Source organism: Phyllopteryx taeniolatus, chromosome 2 (genome assembly GCF_024500385.1).
Source record: "Phyllopteryx taeniolatus isolate TA_2022b chromosome 2, UOR_Ptae_1.2, whole genome shotgun sequence".
NCBI classification, from domain to species: domain Eukaryota; kingdom Metazoa; phylum Chordata; class Actinopteri; order Syngnathiformes; family Syngnathidae; genus Phyllopteryx; species Phyllopteryx taeniolatus.
In genome coordinates, this window is record NC_084503.1 from 12,769,221 (window position 1) to 12,787,006 (window position 17,786).

General features: G+C 41.7%; 1 protein-coding gene across 2 annotated transcripts; it reads right to left on the bottom strand.

Moving 5' to 3' along the window:
* Positions 1-9,664: 9,664 nt before the first annotated feature.
* LOC133471613 (RNA-binding protein, mRNA-processing factor 2a) lies at positions 9,665-17,470 on the bottom strand. Of its 2 annotated transcripts, none has more exons than XM_061761301.1 (8): positions 16,982-17,470; positions 15,385-15,462; positions 13,938-13,976; positions 13,718-13,780; positions 12,665-12,815; positions 12,162-12,325; positions 11,100-11,172; positions 9,665-10,643 (listed from the first exon to the last, which is right to left on the bottom strand). In XM_061761301.1, the coding sequence occupies exons 1-7, from the start codon at positions 17,033-17,035 to the stop codon at positions 11,107-11,109; spliced, it is 615 nt and encodes a 204-aa protein (XP_061617285.1). In that variant the 5' UTR covers positions 17,036-17,470; the 3' UTR covers positions 9,665-10,643; positions 11,100-11,106. The 2 variants fall into 2 exon arrangements, with proteins under 2 accessions (XP_061617285.1, XP_061617293.1); XM_061761309.1 differs by having other exon boundaries at positions 12,177-12,325; positions 16,982-17,463.
* Between the last annotated feature and the right edge of the window lie 316 nt (positions 17,471-17,786).

The following is a 17,786-nucleotide window of genomic DNA, read 5'->3' on the forward strand; positions in this document are numbered from 1 at the left end:
GCCTCCGTCTGGTCACATGATCGCCATCAAAGGCCCCACCGCGCAAATCAAATCACGTTCTCACGTCAAAAGCATGGGAGCATTTTTACACTTGAAGAAAAAAAAAGACGAACAATGCTTAACTCTAGAGTTATTATTATTATGATGATTATTAACAACAACAAAACATGGATGTATGATTGTTAGGTTTTGATAACTTGTCACATTTCAATTTCATTTCGTTTCACTGTTTGTTTTGAGTATAGCCTGGTTCCCACCATTTGGCTCAAATCAATAATCAAACCTATCCCCAAGTCTCAAAATAACGACCGGAGAGTCCAATTGAATTATAGGGGGATTAGACTCTTTAGTTGTGTCGATAGACTTTACTATCCCTACTGAAAGGTTGTACACTTATTTAGAAGATGTTGATTTCTTGGCAGAACAGCAAAATGGATTTTGAAAGAAAAGAGCTTGTATTGAATACCTATATTCCTTCTCCGCAATACAGGCGAGATTACAAGGTAACTCAACATATGGTCTTTTTTGAGATTTTCAGGGTGGACGACTGTTTAGAGCATCAGCCTCACAGTTCTGAGGACCGGGATTCAATCCCCGGCCCCGCCTGTGTGGAGTTTGCATGTTCTCCCCGTGCCAGCGTGGGTTTTTCTTCCTCCCACATCCCAAAAACATGCATGAATTGGAGACTCTAAATTGCCCGTAGGTGTGAATGTGAGTGCGAATGGTTGTTTGTTTGTATGTGCCCTGCGATTGGCTGGCAACCAGTTCAGGGTGTACCCCGCCTCCTGCCCGATGATAGCTGGGATAGGCTCCAGCACACCCGCGACCCTAGTGAGGAGAAAATGGATGGATGGATGGATGAGATTTTAAGAAAGCCTTTGACTGTATTGATCATGAGCTTCTATAGTTCAAATTATTAACCATAGGTATTCATGGAAAAATGTATAATAGCTATCTATCAAAATCCAGTATCTTGTGTGGTAAATGAATATAGAACAGATTTTTTTTTTTTTACAAAGCTTCAACAATTAGTGTTCTCAGTTCTCAAACGTTTATTGAATGTTGTTAAAAGAAAAGGTGATGTAACACAGTGGTGAATGTGACCCTGTCACAGCTTTTTTTGGAACATGTTGCAGCCATAAAATTCTAAGTTATTGATTATTTGCTAAAAACAATCAGGTTTATCAGTTTGAACATTAAATATCTTGTCTTTGTAGTTTATTCAATTAAATAAAGGGCAAACATGATTTCCAAATTCTGTTTTTATTTGTTTAACACAACGTCCCAACTTCATTGGAATTGGGGTTGTAAAACAGGTTGATGTGCGCTGTCCCACACTGTTTGGAATATATATAAATGACAGAAACAGAAATCAAACAAACAGCAATTGGTGTTCAAATAGGTGAGTTAAAGGTAGCCACCCTGCTGTATACAGATGATATAGTACTTATTGCAGAGACTGAAAATGATGTCCAGATTTTGTTAAATAGTGTTTACTTGTGGTGCAATAAATGGAGATTAAGGATAAATAGAGATAAGATTATGACTAAGATTATGCATTTCAGGAAGAAGGGGCTGTCACAAACCCAGTTTGAATTTTGTTTCGATTCAACACCTCTTTTATCTGCCAGAAAATACAAGTACTTAGGATTGACAATTGGCTGAACACTATACATTTGATAAAGGAGTTAAAGAGTGCGTTTGGAAATTCAATCTGACACTTTCACAGCGCTCTGAGAGTGCACTGTTCAGAGAGACAGGACGCACTCTATTTTCTATGAATTTACAAACGAGAGTATTGGCCATTGGCCCGGATACATCAGTTCATCCGCCATATTGAATGTGTCACTTCTTCCAGGAAACACCTCGTCCTGCCTGACGCTCCCACCGCTCTATCTCCTCAATCAGAGCGGTGGAAGTGCGTTCAGTGTGGCGAACGGCACACCCAAACAACGGTCTGAGTTTCCGAACGTTCCGGAGGGTAGAGAGAGCGTGCTTGGGGTACATTTCTGAACGTACCTAGAGTCACAGAGCGCGTCATTGTACCATTTGACCAATCAACAGAGTTGTGGAGCAGGCCACATTTCCTTGTTTTTTTAAAAAGAAAAGTGTAATTTAAAAAACAAAACTGTAGGCGGATTTACACCCACATTTATGGTTGTAAAATCTAAAATCATGATGAATTGACGAATCTCACATATTATATGCTTGAATAGTTACACTAAATGATGATGCAAGTGTTGTCCAAATTAGTTAAATTGCACAATTAAAAATGCTGACGACCATACGCTCTATTGACTGAGAGACTAGTCCATTTGTCGACTTAAACCTATTCGTTACTTATGCATTTTCTGTACAAAAAAATTGTAAACCTGTTTGATTGTTTGTTTTATAACCTTTTAACGTTTTTTTTTTATTTTTAAATATAATTATTATTATTTATTTCCGGTATTTGCTACTTCCGCATTCGGCAAAACTAGTAAAAGGACTTCCTTCCCGCTCGGGTGAATGGTGAAACGGACTGTAACATACCCGTGGGAACTTTAAATGTCTGCAATGTCTTTATTTAACATGAGTTGTCAGAGCCACCAAATATTACAATATCCCATATTTAGGCTTTGTTAGTGTGAAGTTCCGGCCAGTTCAACAGGGGAGATACAAAAGTGTCTCAAGTCTAAGTTGGGTGACCTATAAGGCCAACCAAACAGGGGTATTGTTAGGATAGGCCTCCTTCAGGCACATATCTTATATACAGTGGGTACGGAAAGTTTTCAGACCCCCTTAAATGTTTCACTCTTTGTTATATTGCAGGCGGCACGGTGGACGACTGGTTAGAGCGTCTGCCTCACAGTTCTGAGGACCGAGGTTCAATCCCCAGCCCCGCCTGTGTGGAGTTTGCATGTTCTCCCCGTGCTTGCGTGGGTTTTCTCCGGGCACTCCGGTTTCCTCCCACATCCCAAAAACATGCATGGTAGGTTAATTGACGACTCTAAATTAGGTAGGCGTGAATGTGAGTGCGAATGGTTGTTAGTTTATGTGTGCCCTGCCATTGGCTGGCAACCAGTTCAGGGTGTAACCCGCCTCCTGCCCGATAGCTGGGATTGGCTCCAGCACGCCCGCGACCCGAGTGAGGAGAAGCAGCTCGGAAAATGGATGGATGGATGTTATATTGCAGCAATTTGTTAAAATATTTTACGTTCATTATTTTCCTCATTAACGTACACACAGCACCCCATATTAACAGAAAAAAAACGGAATTGTTGAATTTTTTGCTGATTTATTAAAAAAGTGTGCATGTCAGAGCAAATGAGAATCATGAGGTCAAAGGAACTGCCTGAAGAGCTCAGAAACATAATTGTGGCAAGACACAGATCTGGCCAAGGTTACAGAAAAAATTCTGCTGCACTTTACGTTCCTACGAGCACAGTGCCCTCCATAATCCTGAAATGGAAGACGTTTGGGATGACCAGAACCCTTCCTAGAGCTGGCCGTCCGGCCAAACTCAGCAATTGGGGGAGAAGAGCCTTGGTTAGAGAGGTAAATAATAACCCAAAGATCACTGTGGCTGAGCTCCAGAGATGCAGTCGGGAGATGGGCAAAAGTTCTAGAAAGTCAACCATCACTACAGCGCTCCACCAGTCGGGGCTTTATCGCAGAGTAGCTCGACGGAAGTCTCTCCTCAGTGCAAAACATGAAAGCCCGCATGGAATTTGCTAAAAAAAACACCTGAAGAACTCCAAGATGGTGAGAAATAAGATTTTCTGGTCTGATGAGACCAAGATGGAAATTGTTGGCCTTAATTTTAAGTGGCATGTCTGGAGAAAGCCAGGCACTGGTCATCACCTGTCCAATACAGTCCCAACAGTGAAGCATCGTGGTGGCAGCATCTTGCTGTGAGGGTGTTTTTCAGCTGCAGGTACAGGACGACTTGTTGCAATCGAAGGAAAGATGAATGCGGCCAAGTACAGGGATATCCTGGACGAAAACTTTCTCCAGAGTGCTCAGAACCTCAGACTTGGCCGAAGGTTCACCTTCAAACAAGACAATGACCCTAAGCACACAGCTAAAATAACGAAGGAGTGGCTTAAGAACAACTCTGTGACTGTTTTTGAATGGCCCAGCCAGAGCCCTGACTTAAACCCAATTGAGCATCTCTGGAAAGACCTGTAAATGGCTGTTCACCAACGTTCACCATCTGGTGAGGATCTGCAAGGAGGAATGGCAGACGATCCCCAAATCCAGGTGTGAAAAACTTGCATTATTCCCAAAAAGACTCTTGGCCGTATTCACTCAAAAGGGTGCTTCTACTAAATACTGAGCAAAGGGTCTGAATACTTATGGCTGTGTGATATTTCAGTTTTTCTTTTTTAATAAATCTGAAAAAATTTAAACAATTCCGTTTTCCCCCGCTGTCAATATGGAGTGCTGTGTGTACATTAATGTGGAAAAAAATGAACTTAAATGATTTCAGCAAATGGCTGCAATATAAAAAAGAGTGAAAATTTAAGGGGGTCTGAAAACTTTCCGTACCCACTGTAGGTTCAGGCCCGAGACTTAGTTGTTTACTGCTATAAACTTGCCACTGCTACAGCCTTGAATCTCTCCATCTATGCACCCTAAGCTTACTCAAACTAAAAAAAAAATAAAAATGATAATAATTTAAGACCGTTGAGTTACACATAGGAAAAGTGCTAAGACATTGTTAGGCTGTGTAACACCCCTGCGAGGGTGTAGACCAAGACAGGATAAAAGGATGGAAAGGGATTTGGAGGCGACAGACACTCCAGCCGCCATGCAGTCTGTCTCCCAGCTCTGTGATATCAACTCTTCTGGAATTAAACATCCTTAAGTGAGAAAGTCTCCTGGTAGTTAATGTTAGTATCACAGACATTAAAGAAAACGATCCGGCGGAAGTTTGGATGGAACTTCACATTAGTGTTTAGATATATCATATTTGTATAAATAAATGAGTTTGCTTTCAAATAATTACGTCATGAAACCTAGTCATGCTCGTTAGTGTAGCATAATCAGGAAGTCAGCTGACCCGTTTTCCACGTTGGTCGCGTGACGTCCGCATATAGTGGATTGCATGTGCTTAGTCTGAGCCTGTTCACAGCTGCTACACAGCCTGTACATACTGTTCATACCTGCATTAGACATTTATTTAGACACTGGGATGTATACGTTTTCAAATATTGCATTCTGTATATACTATAACATTCCTATAGTAGGTATGTTACTAACATTTTCAAACCACCTCTACTGTATATATATATATATATATATATATATATATATATATAGATATATCATATAATTGTATAAAGGACAAAAACACAAATAAAATGAGCCCTAGTTTATACGAATTGCATAAGGACGAAGGATTTTATGACACTTTTAGGTTGCAAATCGGCCCAAATGTACTTGTCCAGAAAACAATGTAAATCAATAGGAAATGTGTGAAACATTGACTCTTTGGTAGAAAAATTCCCGGATGTTTCTTATTAGTTGAGACGAAAATGTGTTGTTTGAACAAGCCATTTTGAGATTTTTCAATGGCAGCGTCCGCTCGAGCCAGGAAGAGCATCGTCAGGATTACTTCACCGAAAACCATAATCATAATAGTTCATCACATCCATATAGTTTTCAATCATGTCCGAATCCTATGAACGTGTGACTTTGGACGCCAAAATTGAGGAACATTGTTATCTTTGTCTGAGCACAGAACAGACAGAACACAGAAAATCTCATCTGAATTTAAAATTTAAATGGTGGTAAAGGGATTTCCCAACAACATCATTGGAAAAGGATAAGGATTACCTGGTGCAAAACAATGAGAAAACACGATTTTGGTGAACCTCTGCTAAATCCAAGCTGGCACAGTGAAATGGAAAGAAAATGGCAGCTGTTTTTCTGGATTTAGTAACATGGGCCTAACCTACTTAAATATAGGCCTACTTTATAATCCTGTGGTGTAATTGTCATGTTATGTGTTTTTAATTTATGTCAAAAAGGGGGAGGACTGTGGATGTGCTGGCCCACTGTGCTATCAGCAAGGATGACGAGGAGGATGATGTTTGGGATTGGGGCGCCATCGAGGTGTCTCGCACAGAACCTCAACGCACATCACTTTTAAAGAGAGCGAGAGAAGAGTTGTATTTTCAAAATTTTATATGCTCAGAACTCAGGGTTCTGTCATTCATTTTATTCACCCATCCATTTTCTACAGCTTATCTGGGACCGGATTGGTCGTGGCCTGGGTTAACTGTCTGCCACCAGCGCCGTTAACCTACAGGGCACCGGCGGAGATTCAGCTACTGAGGGTCAAAGACAAAGGAGAGGTGTAAAGCGGGTTCTTCGGCAGAAAAAAGAGGGGAAAGCACAGAGCCTTGAACTGAATGTGTGGACTTTGAATGTTGGGAATATGACAGGAAAAGCTCAGGAGTTGGTTGACATGATGATTAGGACAAAGGGTGATATATTGTGTGTCCCACAGAGCAGGTGGAAAGGCAGTAAGGATAGAAGTTTAGATGTTGGCCCTGTTCCCCCCTCCCCCTCTTGGGTATAGTTGTGTCCATGTTGCCCTCCTGGGGGATGCAGATCCTGGGGCTGCTCTTCGTCCCCAGGTGCCGACGTAGTGCCCGTTGGCCCTTTGCCGTCCTCTTCCCTCTTGCCGGGGCGCGCCACCGTGGTCATCGGCCTTCTCTCCCTTGTGCTGTGTGGGGTCCCCGGCTGACTGGGGCTCATAGTGGGTGTCAGCGCCTGCCGCCTCAGTAAGTCACGCCTTCTGGCCCTGTTCTGGTCACTGGGTTATGGTTGTTGTTGTTTTTTTTTTGGGGGGGGGGGGGGGTGCCTGGTTCTCACCCCTAGTCCACTATATCCCCCTAGTCCACTATATCCCCCTGTCTGTCCCCTAACACTTTTCTGTCCGGCTGCATTTTGGACAATTGGTGAGAGACTAAACCAGTTCAGGGTGTACCCCGCCTCCTACCCGATGACAGCTGGGATAGGCTCCAGCACGCCCGCGACCCTAGTGAGGGGAAGCGGCTCAGAAAATGGATGGATGGATGGTGGGAGACTTTGCAAAAAAGATGCAAATGGCTTTAGTGAACACTTTCTTCCAGAAGCGGCAGGAACATATGGTGACCTCCAAGAGCGGGGGTAGAAGCACACAGGTGGATTACATTTTGTGCAGACAATATAATCTAAAGGAGGTTACTGGCTGTAAGGTAGTGGTAGGGGAGAGTGTGGCTAGAGTACATAGGATGGTGGTGTGTAAGATGACTCTGGTGGTAGGGAGGAAGATTAAGAAGACAAAGGCAGAACAGAGAACCATGTGGTGGAAGCTGAGAAAGGAAGAGTGTTGTGCGGCTTTTCAAGAAGAGGTGAGACAGTCTCTTGGTGGACAGGAGGAGCTTCCAGAAGACCGGCAGGAGAGAAATTTGCTAAATCTTCTGGTAGGAAAAGGGAGGAGGAGACTTTAGAAATCCCTTCTAAAATGATTGCATTGGTTGTCATCCACATGTTCAACCAGGAGGTGGCAACAGTATCCAGCAATAAACCATACTTGCCTCATTCCCCTTCATGGCAAAGTTTGCAAAACAAAGTAGAATGGGCATTAAACTGTGTTGCCAAGTTCGTGCCAATTGTCTCCCTATACAGTCTGTTCGTGCAAAATATCAAACCACAAAACAGCAGATTCTGCTCCAATGCAGTAATGTGATTTACTGTTCTCCTTACATGTATTAACACTCCTTATACTGTGATTTTGCATTGAATCAGTGAGGCTGTATTTGTGACGCTGAAAAGAGCAAGAAAATGGTCCTCTTTCCAGTCGCACACATCTTTGCAGTAAGTATTGATTTCATGTCAATCCAGATATGTGCAAAAGGCAAGTTAAATGAACCACATTTGTTTAGATTTCCACAAGGGACATCGAAGGAAAATAATTTATTGGTTAAATATGCTTCCTAGCTACAGTTTTGTTTTCAACCCTATTCATTAAAAATTGAGGATAGACCTCATATAGTCAGCAGTTCTTGGCTTTTGCATGTTCGTAGTGTTTGTGGGTTCTCTCAAAGTAATCCAGTTTCCTCCCACATAAGACTTGGGTCTATTGGTGCAAGTGTGCATGGCTGGACTGCATGTCTCAACCCTGCGATTGCCTTCAGTGTAAAAAAAATTTGTGGTTTTTAACAGCAAAATCTGTCAGCTGTTGCCAGAATTTTCCCTTAAACAAACATCTTTACAGAATACCCTATATATTTTACAGTACAAAAAGTTTTAAGTGAATGAAGCAGCCCTTTTACCAAGTTAACATGCTAATTAAACATTCCAAATTGCCAATAATCAGGCAGTTAGACCAATTATTTAATTACACTAACCCATTACAACAATTACATTCCAACTACAATACAGAAAATAAAAAAGCATCAGTGTTACTGAGTAACACAGCCAGAATTATGTAGATTGTTACTCAGGAATTCCAGTCTTAACTTTAACAGTCAGTGCCCTGTTGGACTTTCCAAATTGTACATCAGAAATGACTGGCAGGTCACTATATAACAACTCAAAAAAAATCCCCAAAATGTATCAAATGTGTCAAAAAAGGCACAGTCAATGAACTATTGGTAACAAACGAACAGCAGGAATATGCTTATTACTGCAACAATTCAACATTGCATGGCACAATGGGGTCAGGGAACCACATGGCTTCAAAAGGATTTTATGGGCACTGAATATGTTTTATGTAAATTTGGACAAAAACACTAAAGCAGGACATATAGGGAACTAAATTATTTTAAATCAAATAAAATCTGCCTTAAAAAAACTGGTCAGTCCCTACTTTATACTAATCTGTAAATTCTACAGAAATATTCTAACATTTTTACTTTAAAATTTGCAATTGTGAATGACTATTTACAGCTACTGTAAATTTACCATTTTAGTTTTTCTGTTTAGTTTTTTTTTTGTCACAATTTTACAGCATCTCATTGTAAATTTCAGGGTCGCTCATTTTAGTTTGGTGATCTATCAAGGTGTGCCCCATCTCTCACCCAAAACCAATGACAAACCGGAAGAGGTAAGAAATTGAATTTGAACAAAAACTGAACAATTTTATGAGCTTTGGATATAGTAAAAAAAAAAAAAAATATATATATATATATATATATATATATATATATAGCCCATATTCTGTCATGGGGGGGAGAGAAAAAAAAAAAAAAAAAAAAAAAAAAAAAAGTTCTGAAACCATTACCTTTTCTTCCAACAAAGCTCAATTTTGGACACATTCAAAGGGCATGTGAACCTAATTAGGTGGCAGGTTAATGTGGGTACAAATTGAGGCTTTATCAGCATACCCGTCCGTATAGAGTCAGGTGGACTAGCATAGTAAGGGAATGTTTATAGTTGAGCAGTACAATTAGGCAGTTGCTATACCGAGAACAGTCCTTTGAGTCCCTGGAGGAGCCATCATTGTCAGTTGAGCAGAGTCTCTTACCAGCTTAGGTCAACTCCACACATGACGCATAGAGATGCTAACGCATCGGTGCATTACAAATTAATCTGCTCACCATACAGTAGTAAATTTTTTAGTGCACTTAGATTTACACAGCATTTGAAAACTTCTAATTGGCTTTGTCAGAAATGATCACTAAAGAAATGCATTCACTTCTTTTATTCATAAGAGTATTTGTTTACATCTTATGCACAGCAGATACAGAGACAACTGTTTCTTAAACCAAACTAAATTCCTCCCCTACAATCCTGCTTCCATTTCAAAATGTCTCCCACAAATTCTGTTGTCCAGTTTCACATTCTGAAAGATCGTTTCACAGCACTCTCATTTTAGCAGAATGGCACACCATATTCAGAATTCTACATTTTTGACAGACACCCACTTTTCATTTAAACAAATTGCACTTTTCCTCTAAAACTATTTTAGCAGGATTATAGGAACACAAATTAAACACCAAAAACACAGACGACTAAACATTCAACTTATACATGTTCATTATTTAGTTGCACAAAAATGCATAAATATACACATTACACAAAAAGTACAAAAATACTTGTACTTTATTCTCAAATAATGACACTGATATGAAACTAGGGATTGTCAGAACATGGGGATGCCTTCACGAGATCTATGCGAGCTAAGCCATTGAACAACAGTCGAGCTTTGACGGGTATGGCTGAGGAGCTACTGGAAAAACGTTTTGCTATCCAGATCAAGGTAAAGACGCAAACTAAGAAAATTAGAATACACAGAACTATGTTCTAAATTCATGCCAAAAAACTTGAACATGCAATGACTTCACACTTCTAAAATGCCTGAAGCCAACTGTCTGCCACAGAGGGATCATCTTTACAACTTCAAGGTGTTAATTTTCTTCAGCAATGATAATCCATGAAGCTCTGACTAGCTTGCTTAAGGTTCTAGCAAGTGATTATATGTGCCCCAAAATGGGGCACATTGAGACTGAACAGCAAGATAGTTTTTAACCCTGACTCCCCCACAGACAATTGGCAGAGATATAAATACTGTTTCTAATGCACATTTGTCCATTAAATTAACCTGATTAAATTAAGGAGCTTGGCCAACCTCACTTCAACCGGACAAAGGTGTGGTTTCCAGGCGCCTGTAGAGAAAATAAAAGTTAGTCTAATAAACACTGTACATTGGTGGAATGCACAACCAGCTTCCCTTTGTCTACAGCATAGCCCAGCTAAATTTGTCCCCAGTGGCCTCTGCTATTGGTTCAATTAATTTGTAATTTTTTTTTTTTTTTTTTTTTTTTTTTTTTAAAGACTCCACATGAGAATCTGTTCAGAACAAAAACATTGAACACAAGGCATTTTGGAAAAAAACTTCGATGTTAGCTCAAAAGGTATCACTGTGTACATGAAAACCCTAAAGACCAAACATCTGCAGCATCCTTTTTAGACTTGCTCAAGTTAATTTAATACCAGGCTCATTGTAATTTGGATTGACAGCTTGCACTTAATTGCTTCATTATACTGCTGTAGAAGACCAGGTTAACACTCAGAAAAGTGAATTGTGAAATCTCAACACTATTGGACCAAAAGTTACTCACTAAATATCTAACAAAACTGCCGGGACTTCCATCCAGGCTGGGAAGTCTCAGAAGGAGTAGGGTACCAGCGCATCTAAAGAAACACAAACAGTCATGACCAAAATGAGGTGTTTCAACAATTCCAAAGGGTTTGACTATACTTGATTTTGCCCCCCCCCCCCCCCATTTAAAGCCAAGTAATGGGCTTTTATGTACCAGATTTTGACTGCATAGAATGTAAAGTGATTAAGCCATCTATTTAAACATTTCCATCTGGTACCTTTCAAAACTCATTTCCAGAAGCTACGACATCACAGCCAGACAACATAGTCAAGAGGTTATCAGCAATTTGTTTAGATACAGCCCTCACTGCTGGGAGTTGCTGAGAACTCGAGCAACTTCAGGAATATCTCAGATTCCAATTAGAAAGCCCCCCCCCCCCCCCCTTTGCTCACAGACAAATTTTGGCTACATTGGGTCAGGAGTATTTCATAAATACCTAGCATTCCTCAGCCTCAAGTGCCCAGCAAAAGGGCCTATGTCATTGTGATGTACAGAAGCATTCCCTCCCTTGCGCTCGGACAATGAAAGTCGAAAGATTAGCACACGACCTTGAAATGACGCAAAAAAAACTTTTCCTTTGCCATCGTCACTACAACTCAAGTGATTACAGTGTACATGCCAACTGAAGTATAAACTTCAAGTATGATTTTTCTGAAAACCCATCCTCCGATAGTCTGTAAAATGTAGGCTCCATTTAACTTAATTTTCAGAAACAGACCCTACTTAATAGCCACTTGGTTATCCTTGGCAGAAGAGAAACATGCAAAACTAGTGTAACCTCATAGCACTTAATTTATTGTGTCAGATAGGCCTTCACTGATACTGGGAAATGCATTAGGTAACCAAGTCTTAGTCTAACAATTGCAACCATGTACAGCTTTGAGATAAAACTAAAGAGGTGCTTGTTTCGAACAGCAGCACAGTGAATTGTCGAAGCATTTATTGTAGTGTTTGACAGTTTATATGTAAATCTTTGAGGTGTGAATGTTTTCAAAGGAAACATGCAAGAAAGAGACACACCGGTTGGTCCCTCACCTGGGCGTGGAGGGCTGCGGCAGCAGCGGCAGCCGCTGGATAAGTGAAGGCTGCGTGAGGGAGACCAGGGGTCAGCTCTGTTGTGTACAGTGGATAAGGGGTCCACGCATCCGGGGAGGCTGGGATCAGCGCTGCCCCGGTCAGATCATCTGGGGATATAACGTCACATTGAAACAAAGTTTAACTTACCAATCCTGGAAAGTTGATAACAGAAGCTACCATTAAATAACCACATTACACTCAAGTGAAACATTGATAACCAATTTCCATGTGTAAAACCATGAAGATGAATGTTGGTTGAAGTTCATTTTCATCTGGAAAGCAGCAAAGCAGCTGAAGAATTGAGAAGCATGCATGTGCAGGGTGTGTTAGATTGGTTAAATACTTTAAGCTGTCAATTTGACGTCAGTATTTTCATAAAGACGTATTATGGCACTGCCCGAGTGAGAGTGAATCCGAGCCTAGAGAGGTGCAGTCGTACAACTTACATGGGTCCCGTGCAATGAAGTGTGCTCCTAGAGCAGGGTGGATATTTGTGGGGTTCGGTGTGGCCATCAGCTTACTCTTTGCCATCTTGGTGTTGGCTTTAGCAAACTCTAAGCGCAGGGTCTGAGGGCTTTCAGGGTCAAAACGGATACCCTGAAGGAGAGACGGAGGGAAGGGCACATTGGATCGTAAGGGAAGTGGGCTGAGATTGAGGGCTTTAGTTTATAGTCTGGCACCGTCTCCTTTCCTACAGCCATGGTTCAATACTCTGGCTGTATCCTTCAGGTTTCCTGAGCTGAAAACTGTTCTGCTCTGTCTGGAGAATACACCCACTTCCTCCTGACTGCACCTACCCGAGCAGAACTGTTGAGGACTTCAGGACAAAGGAGCAGCTGAAGGATACAACCTGAACGTATTTCAGTATGCTTACATCTCTTCTTCCTCACAATCAAATCATGAGCTCACGTGACTGGAGGAGATCAGCCACAATAAGCCAGGAGGAGAGAGAGATGTGGAAAGGGCCGATGACAAGACCAAGTAGCATTTTTGGGGTGGTTTTACCTTGCTTGTGTTTTTGTGCCCTAAGCGCTGTGCCCACATGCAAGTGAAGTATTTTGGAGTGTGTTTGTGTGTGCGCCATCTGGTGTGTCTAAGAAGTGATGCTCATAAGGAAGGCTAGACTATGAGTGTGTGGGTTAGACACTGCCATTGTGGCCTACTGGTGAAAAAATAAGGTTACACTACTGAAGATGTGTTCAAATAACACTAAAACGTGGCTATAGAACAAGTATAGTAAAGCAGTGATATGCAAAATTAGAAAAGCTACAGACTAACAATGGATGTGTATCAAGGTCAAAGTAAACTACCGTAATGCTACAGGATTCTCCCATCTTTCCAAAAAAGTCCCTGCCATTGAATTATGGAAAGAGAAACAGTTGACTTGGTGGAAAACTGATGGGAAAGGATTTTCAAAACACTCCCTTTTGTTTTAAGATTTATGTTAGAACAAAAGCAGAAAGAATTAAGGGCCACAGTGAATTAACCAGAATACTTGCATTTAGAGCATTTTTTGCAGCTTCAGCTCCAGATCGGCTGTCAAATGTTACAAACCCGACAGGCTGGAAGACAAAGAAAAAAAGTCACCCACACATCCGCAGCTCTTTTTTAACAGAAGAAAATCAAGTGGGAAAATGATTGATCCTCCACTGACATTGCCAAAAGATGACTGGGTCTGTGCAAAAGTTTTAGCATCAACTGATGGATTATGAATCTCACCTGTTTTGATGTTAACTTAATCAGTGACCCTTCATAACCCTGCAGAGAAGAAAGACAGCCAATTACCCACCGTGGAGTCACATGCAAGGAAGTCAGGCATGAACACTCTCCAGAGGAAGAGAGACCTGCCTCTGTGAGCCAGCCGCTGGAGATCAGTCTGCCAGCATGTCTCCTGTTGCATTTCTTATGCTAAATAAGTCAAACTTGCCCCCCCCAAACTGTGCGCTACTTGTAGGGCAGTTTCAACTTCAAGACTGACATCCTCTACCAGATTGACCAAACATGCACCAAGAGGATTTTAAGGCATATTCTTATATTTTGGGGGGGGGGGGGGGGGGGGGGGTCTAGCCTTGACTGACATCCATAGTTGAAAGCTTTGTTGCTGTAAATACTTGGCAAACTACAGTCAGATTTAGACTGTCTTTGGTTGCCAGATTTTTATTTTATTTTATTTTTTTAAAGCAAAAGATGCCTCCAAATGAGATTAGATACAAGATCCCTGCACACCAGCACAATCTAGCAACCAGTCAACAGGTGCACAGGAAGTGTCAGAGCAACTACTGCAACAAAACATTTCAGCCATTTTACAGTGCTTGAGCACTATTCGAGGTAGAAATGTTTCTCTTCAGTGCACGAGTTTTGTCCCACAGGGTTGGTCAGTGGCAAGGGCTACTCATTTACACATTCCACAGGATCATCCATGTGCGAGGGATACCCCTTCCAATTTGGTTCGTTAGGACACAAGTAGGAGGGGTGTTATGAACCATAGAGCCCAGTTGAAAACACAGCTGTGGATGAACAATGATGTGACCTCATTTCCATATATGCAAATATTTGGACTCATTAACGGGGAAATTTATTTCAGCTACAATGTACAAACAGGCTTGAATAAATCTTTGTTATACTAGACATCTCGTCCAGTGTTTCCCAACCTTGGAGCAGAGGCTCCCATTTGTCACAAAAAGTATGAATACTGAGATGATAGTTTCAATATACTCAAATGTACTCCCTCAGTGTGAAATCTGGGCCTGTTCAACTCGACACAAAGCTGATAAACTCCCAGGAAGCAGTGACTGATTGTGGTATGAATGCCAACAGGTGCATACATATACTACTGCTTGCACTTTCTGCCATTTAATGGAAGCGCATTTAATTGTTCTGCCTGTCACTATACATGGCTGGCATAGATGAAGAAAGCTATATTTGTGAATAATAATTTTCAGACAGGTTAAGGGAAATTGAATAATTTCTCCACAGCACCCGACTTCTCCAACCTGGTTGGGGAAATCACTGGTCTACTTTAGACAAAGCCGAAATTAAAGAAATTTCTGCGGGATAAGCACTGACCACTTCACGACAACCACTAACGCTTCATTCTTAATGACAAATCACATGTTAAGTTACATTAACCAGAACCTTATTTGACAGCCATTACAGTGCAACATACCTTAAATGGCCTGAAAAGAAGGTACAGTTCCCGTGGTTTGATATCGACTGGTAGGCCGCTGACAAACAGTGTTCGTACCTGAAATGAAACATTTTGAAGTCAAAGTTCTAAAGCAAGTTGAAACTTTGCAGACAGTTTAATCCCCTCAACAATGCGCGAAATTAATAGCTGTGGACATTTGGAAAGATGAACAGACGTCATCCCTACACGGCGGCAAAAACAAATCTGTTTCTCTCTCACAAAGTCCCGAGACACCCACATCTGATAAATACTGAAGCTGTCCAAACACGCAATTACACACTTAAGTGATACAGTATAAGATTGCTGTCCTCCATAAACATTGCACAACTAAAGGGCCAATGAAAATGTTTTGTTTAATTGGCTGCACTTTTTTCTAAAGTTGTTTTCCTTTAGTTTCATAAATGACTTTCCAAAATAGCATGATAATATTGAAAGTTACTGATTCCCAACCCCCTGACCTCCAGGTTGGAAACTCCCCATGAAGTACTAAATACGCTTTAGTTTCGCAAACGGGTCACCCGTGACTCAAACAGTGAAAGAACACTCGTGACCACCCTAAATGAGCAAAAACCAAACAGGGCTCTCATCCTGCTGGGCGTGCACAGCTCATTGAGGGCCGATGCCGAATGAATCCCAGTGTGGCCGTAGAAACAGTGCGCCGGGCCCATTAGTTCTCAGTTGGTGGGGAGGCCTTGGCTACAATGGGGCTGCCAGAGAAACAGCACTGGACAACAGTTCACAGCTTGACACCATTTCCTTCCTCTGACCCATGGCCCCCACGCGGCCATTTTTTAGCTGCCGCCGCACCAATTTCCTCCTTTACAACTCAGACATACAGCAACTAATATGCCTGAGCAGCTGGTATTACAACGGAGGATGAACAAGACAGTAAAACATCACTATAGGATATTTTAATAACTCCGGTGCGCATCCTCAATTTATGAGTAACAAACAGACAAATTCACATTCAGTATTTGTAAAACAAACTTCGGTCATGCATTAATTCAGGAATTATGCTTGCTCTTCAGCCTTGACAAAATTAGGCACACAAGCTTCAATAGAGATCATGAACAAAAGGGGAGCAACAAAGGAGACCAGCGCTCCCCTCTGCGCCTCTCCTTATAGAGTCATCAGTCCAGAAACTTAGCTGGACACAAAGACTAATTATGGCAGCTGGAAGAGTCATCTTGTTCGCACTCAGTCAAAAGGAATTTTAAGTTTCTCTAAAAACAGCACAGGGACTGAATTAAGCTGAAGAGGCAGCATGTTTAAGACCAATTTTATTTTACAAGCTGCTCTAAATGCATTTGTAAATTTTTTATTTATTTATTTATTTTTTTTTTAAAACAGGTTTTGTCACATTGAATTTTGACTTTCCTGATTTCTTCCTATTAGCTACTTATTTACCAATTTTGTTAAGTCTCAGTGCCCTGAATGCAATTTTGAGAAGCGGTCCCATTTTGGTCACGAAAAAAAATTTGTCATTAACTAGACCAGCGAAAAGTCACGAATTTAAATGCATTCCGACAGCGCTGTTAACCTTTAGAATGGTTAAACAGAAAAGGGTAAACCTGACCTCCTCCTCCATGGAGACATTATTGTTCGGCTCCGTGTCCGTCTTGAGGCTCATGTTGAGGATGCTGCCGCGGCGCCGAGTGCTTGCTGGCCGGGTGAGAGTGGCCCAAGGAGGGTTGCGGCTGCAGTGACAGTCCGGTGAAGGTCGTTCAACTTGACGTGGCGCGGTGAGGCGGTGAAGACGTTTTTTGGTTTTTTTTTTCTCTCTCCTTTCTTCTGAACAGCTTTAATTCGTGTTTCAAGCGGAATTAACGGTGCCCTCCCAAAAAGAAAAAGGGAGTGACAGAAAAGGAAACGCGCTAAACTAAAGGTGAGAAGGTGGATTTGTGCTCCGTGTGTGAAGGGGGAAAAGAAGTGCGAGTAAAAAGCTGAAAGCCTCTCGGGTCACATCAATGCCCTTAGCTGTGTTGGGACTGCATGTGAGCAGGAGGAACAAGTCAACTTTTCTCCTCCTCCCGCACTTCAATTAGGTCATCAATTATGTGCATATGTGTGCGTGGACGTAATCAGTGCAGATCCGCCTCAGCTGTGCCAAGAAGAGGCTCCCCAGCCCGCCGCCCCCCCCCCCCGCCCCGCCCCCCTGCGTCGGCGTGACCTCACCGTGGGCCGCTCAGCCAATCGGCTGCAGGCACCGAGGCCACCGACACTTTATTAGGGACACCCTGTACAATTGCCAATCTCTTTGGGATTTCTTTCACAGTTTTCTTTTTTATTATTATTATTATTCTCAGTAGTCTAAGATCAGAAGAAGAGAACAACGGCCTTCGTAGACAGACTTAAAACAAAAAAACAAAAAGTAGGAGATC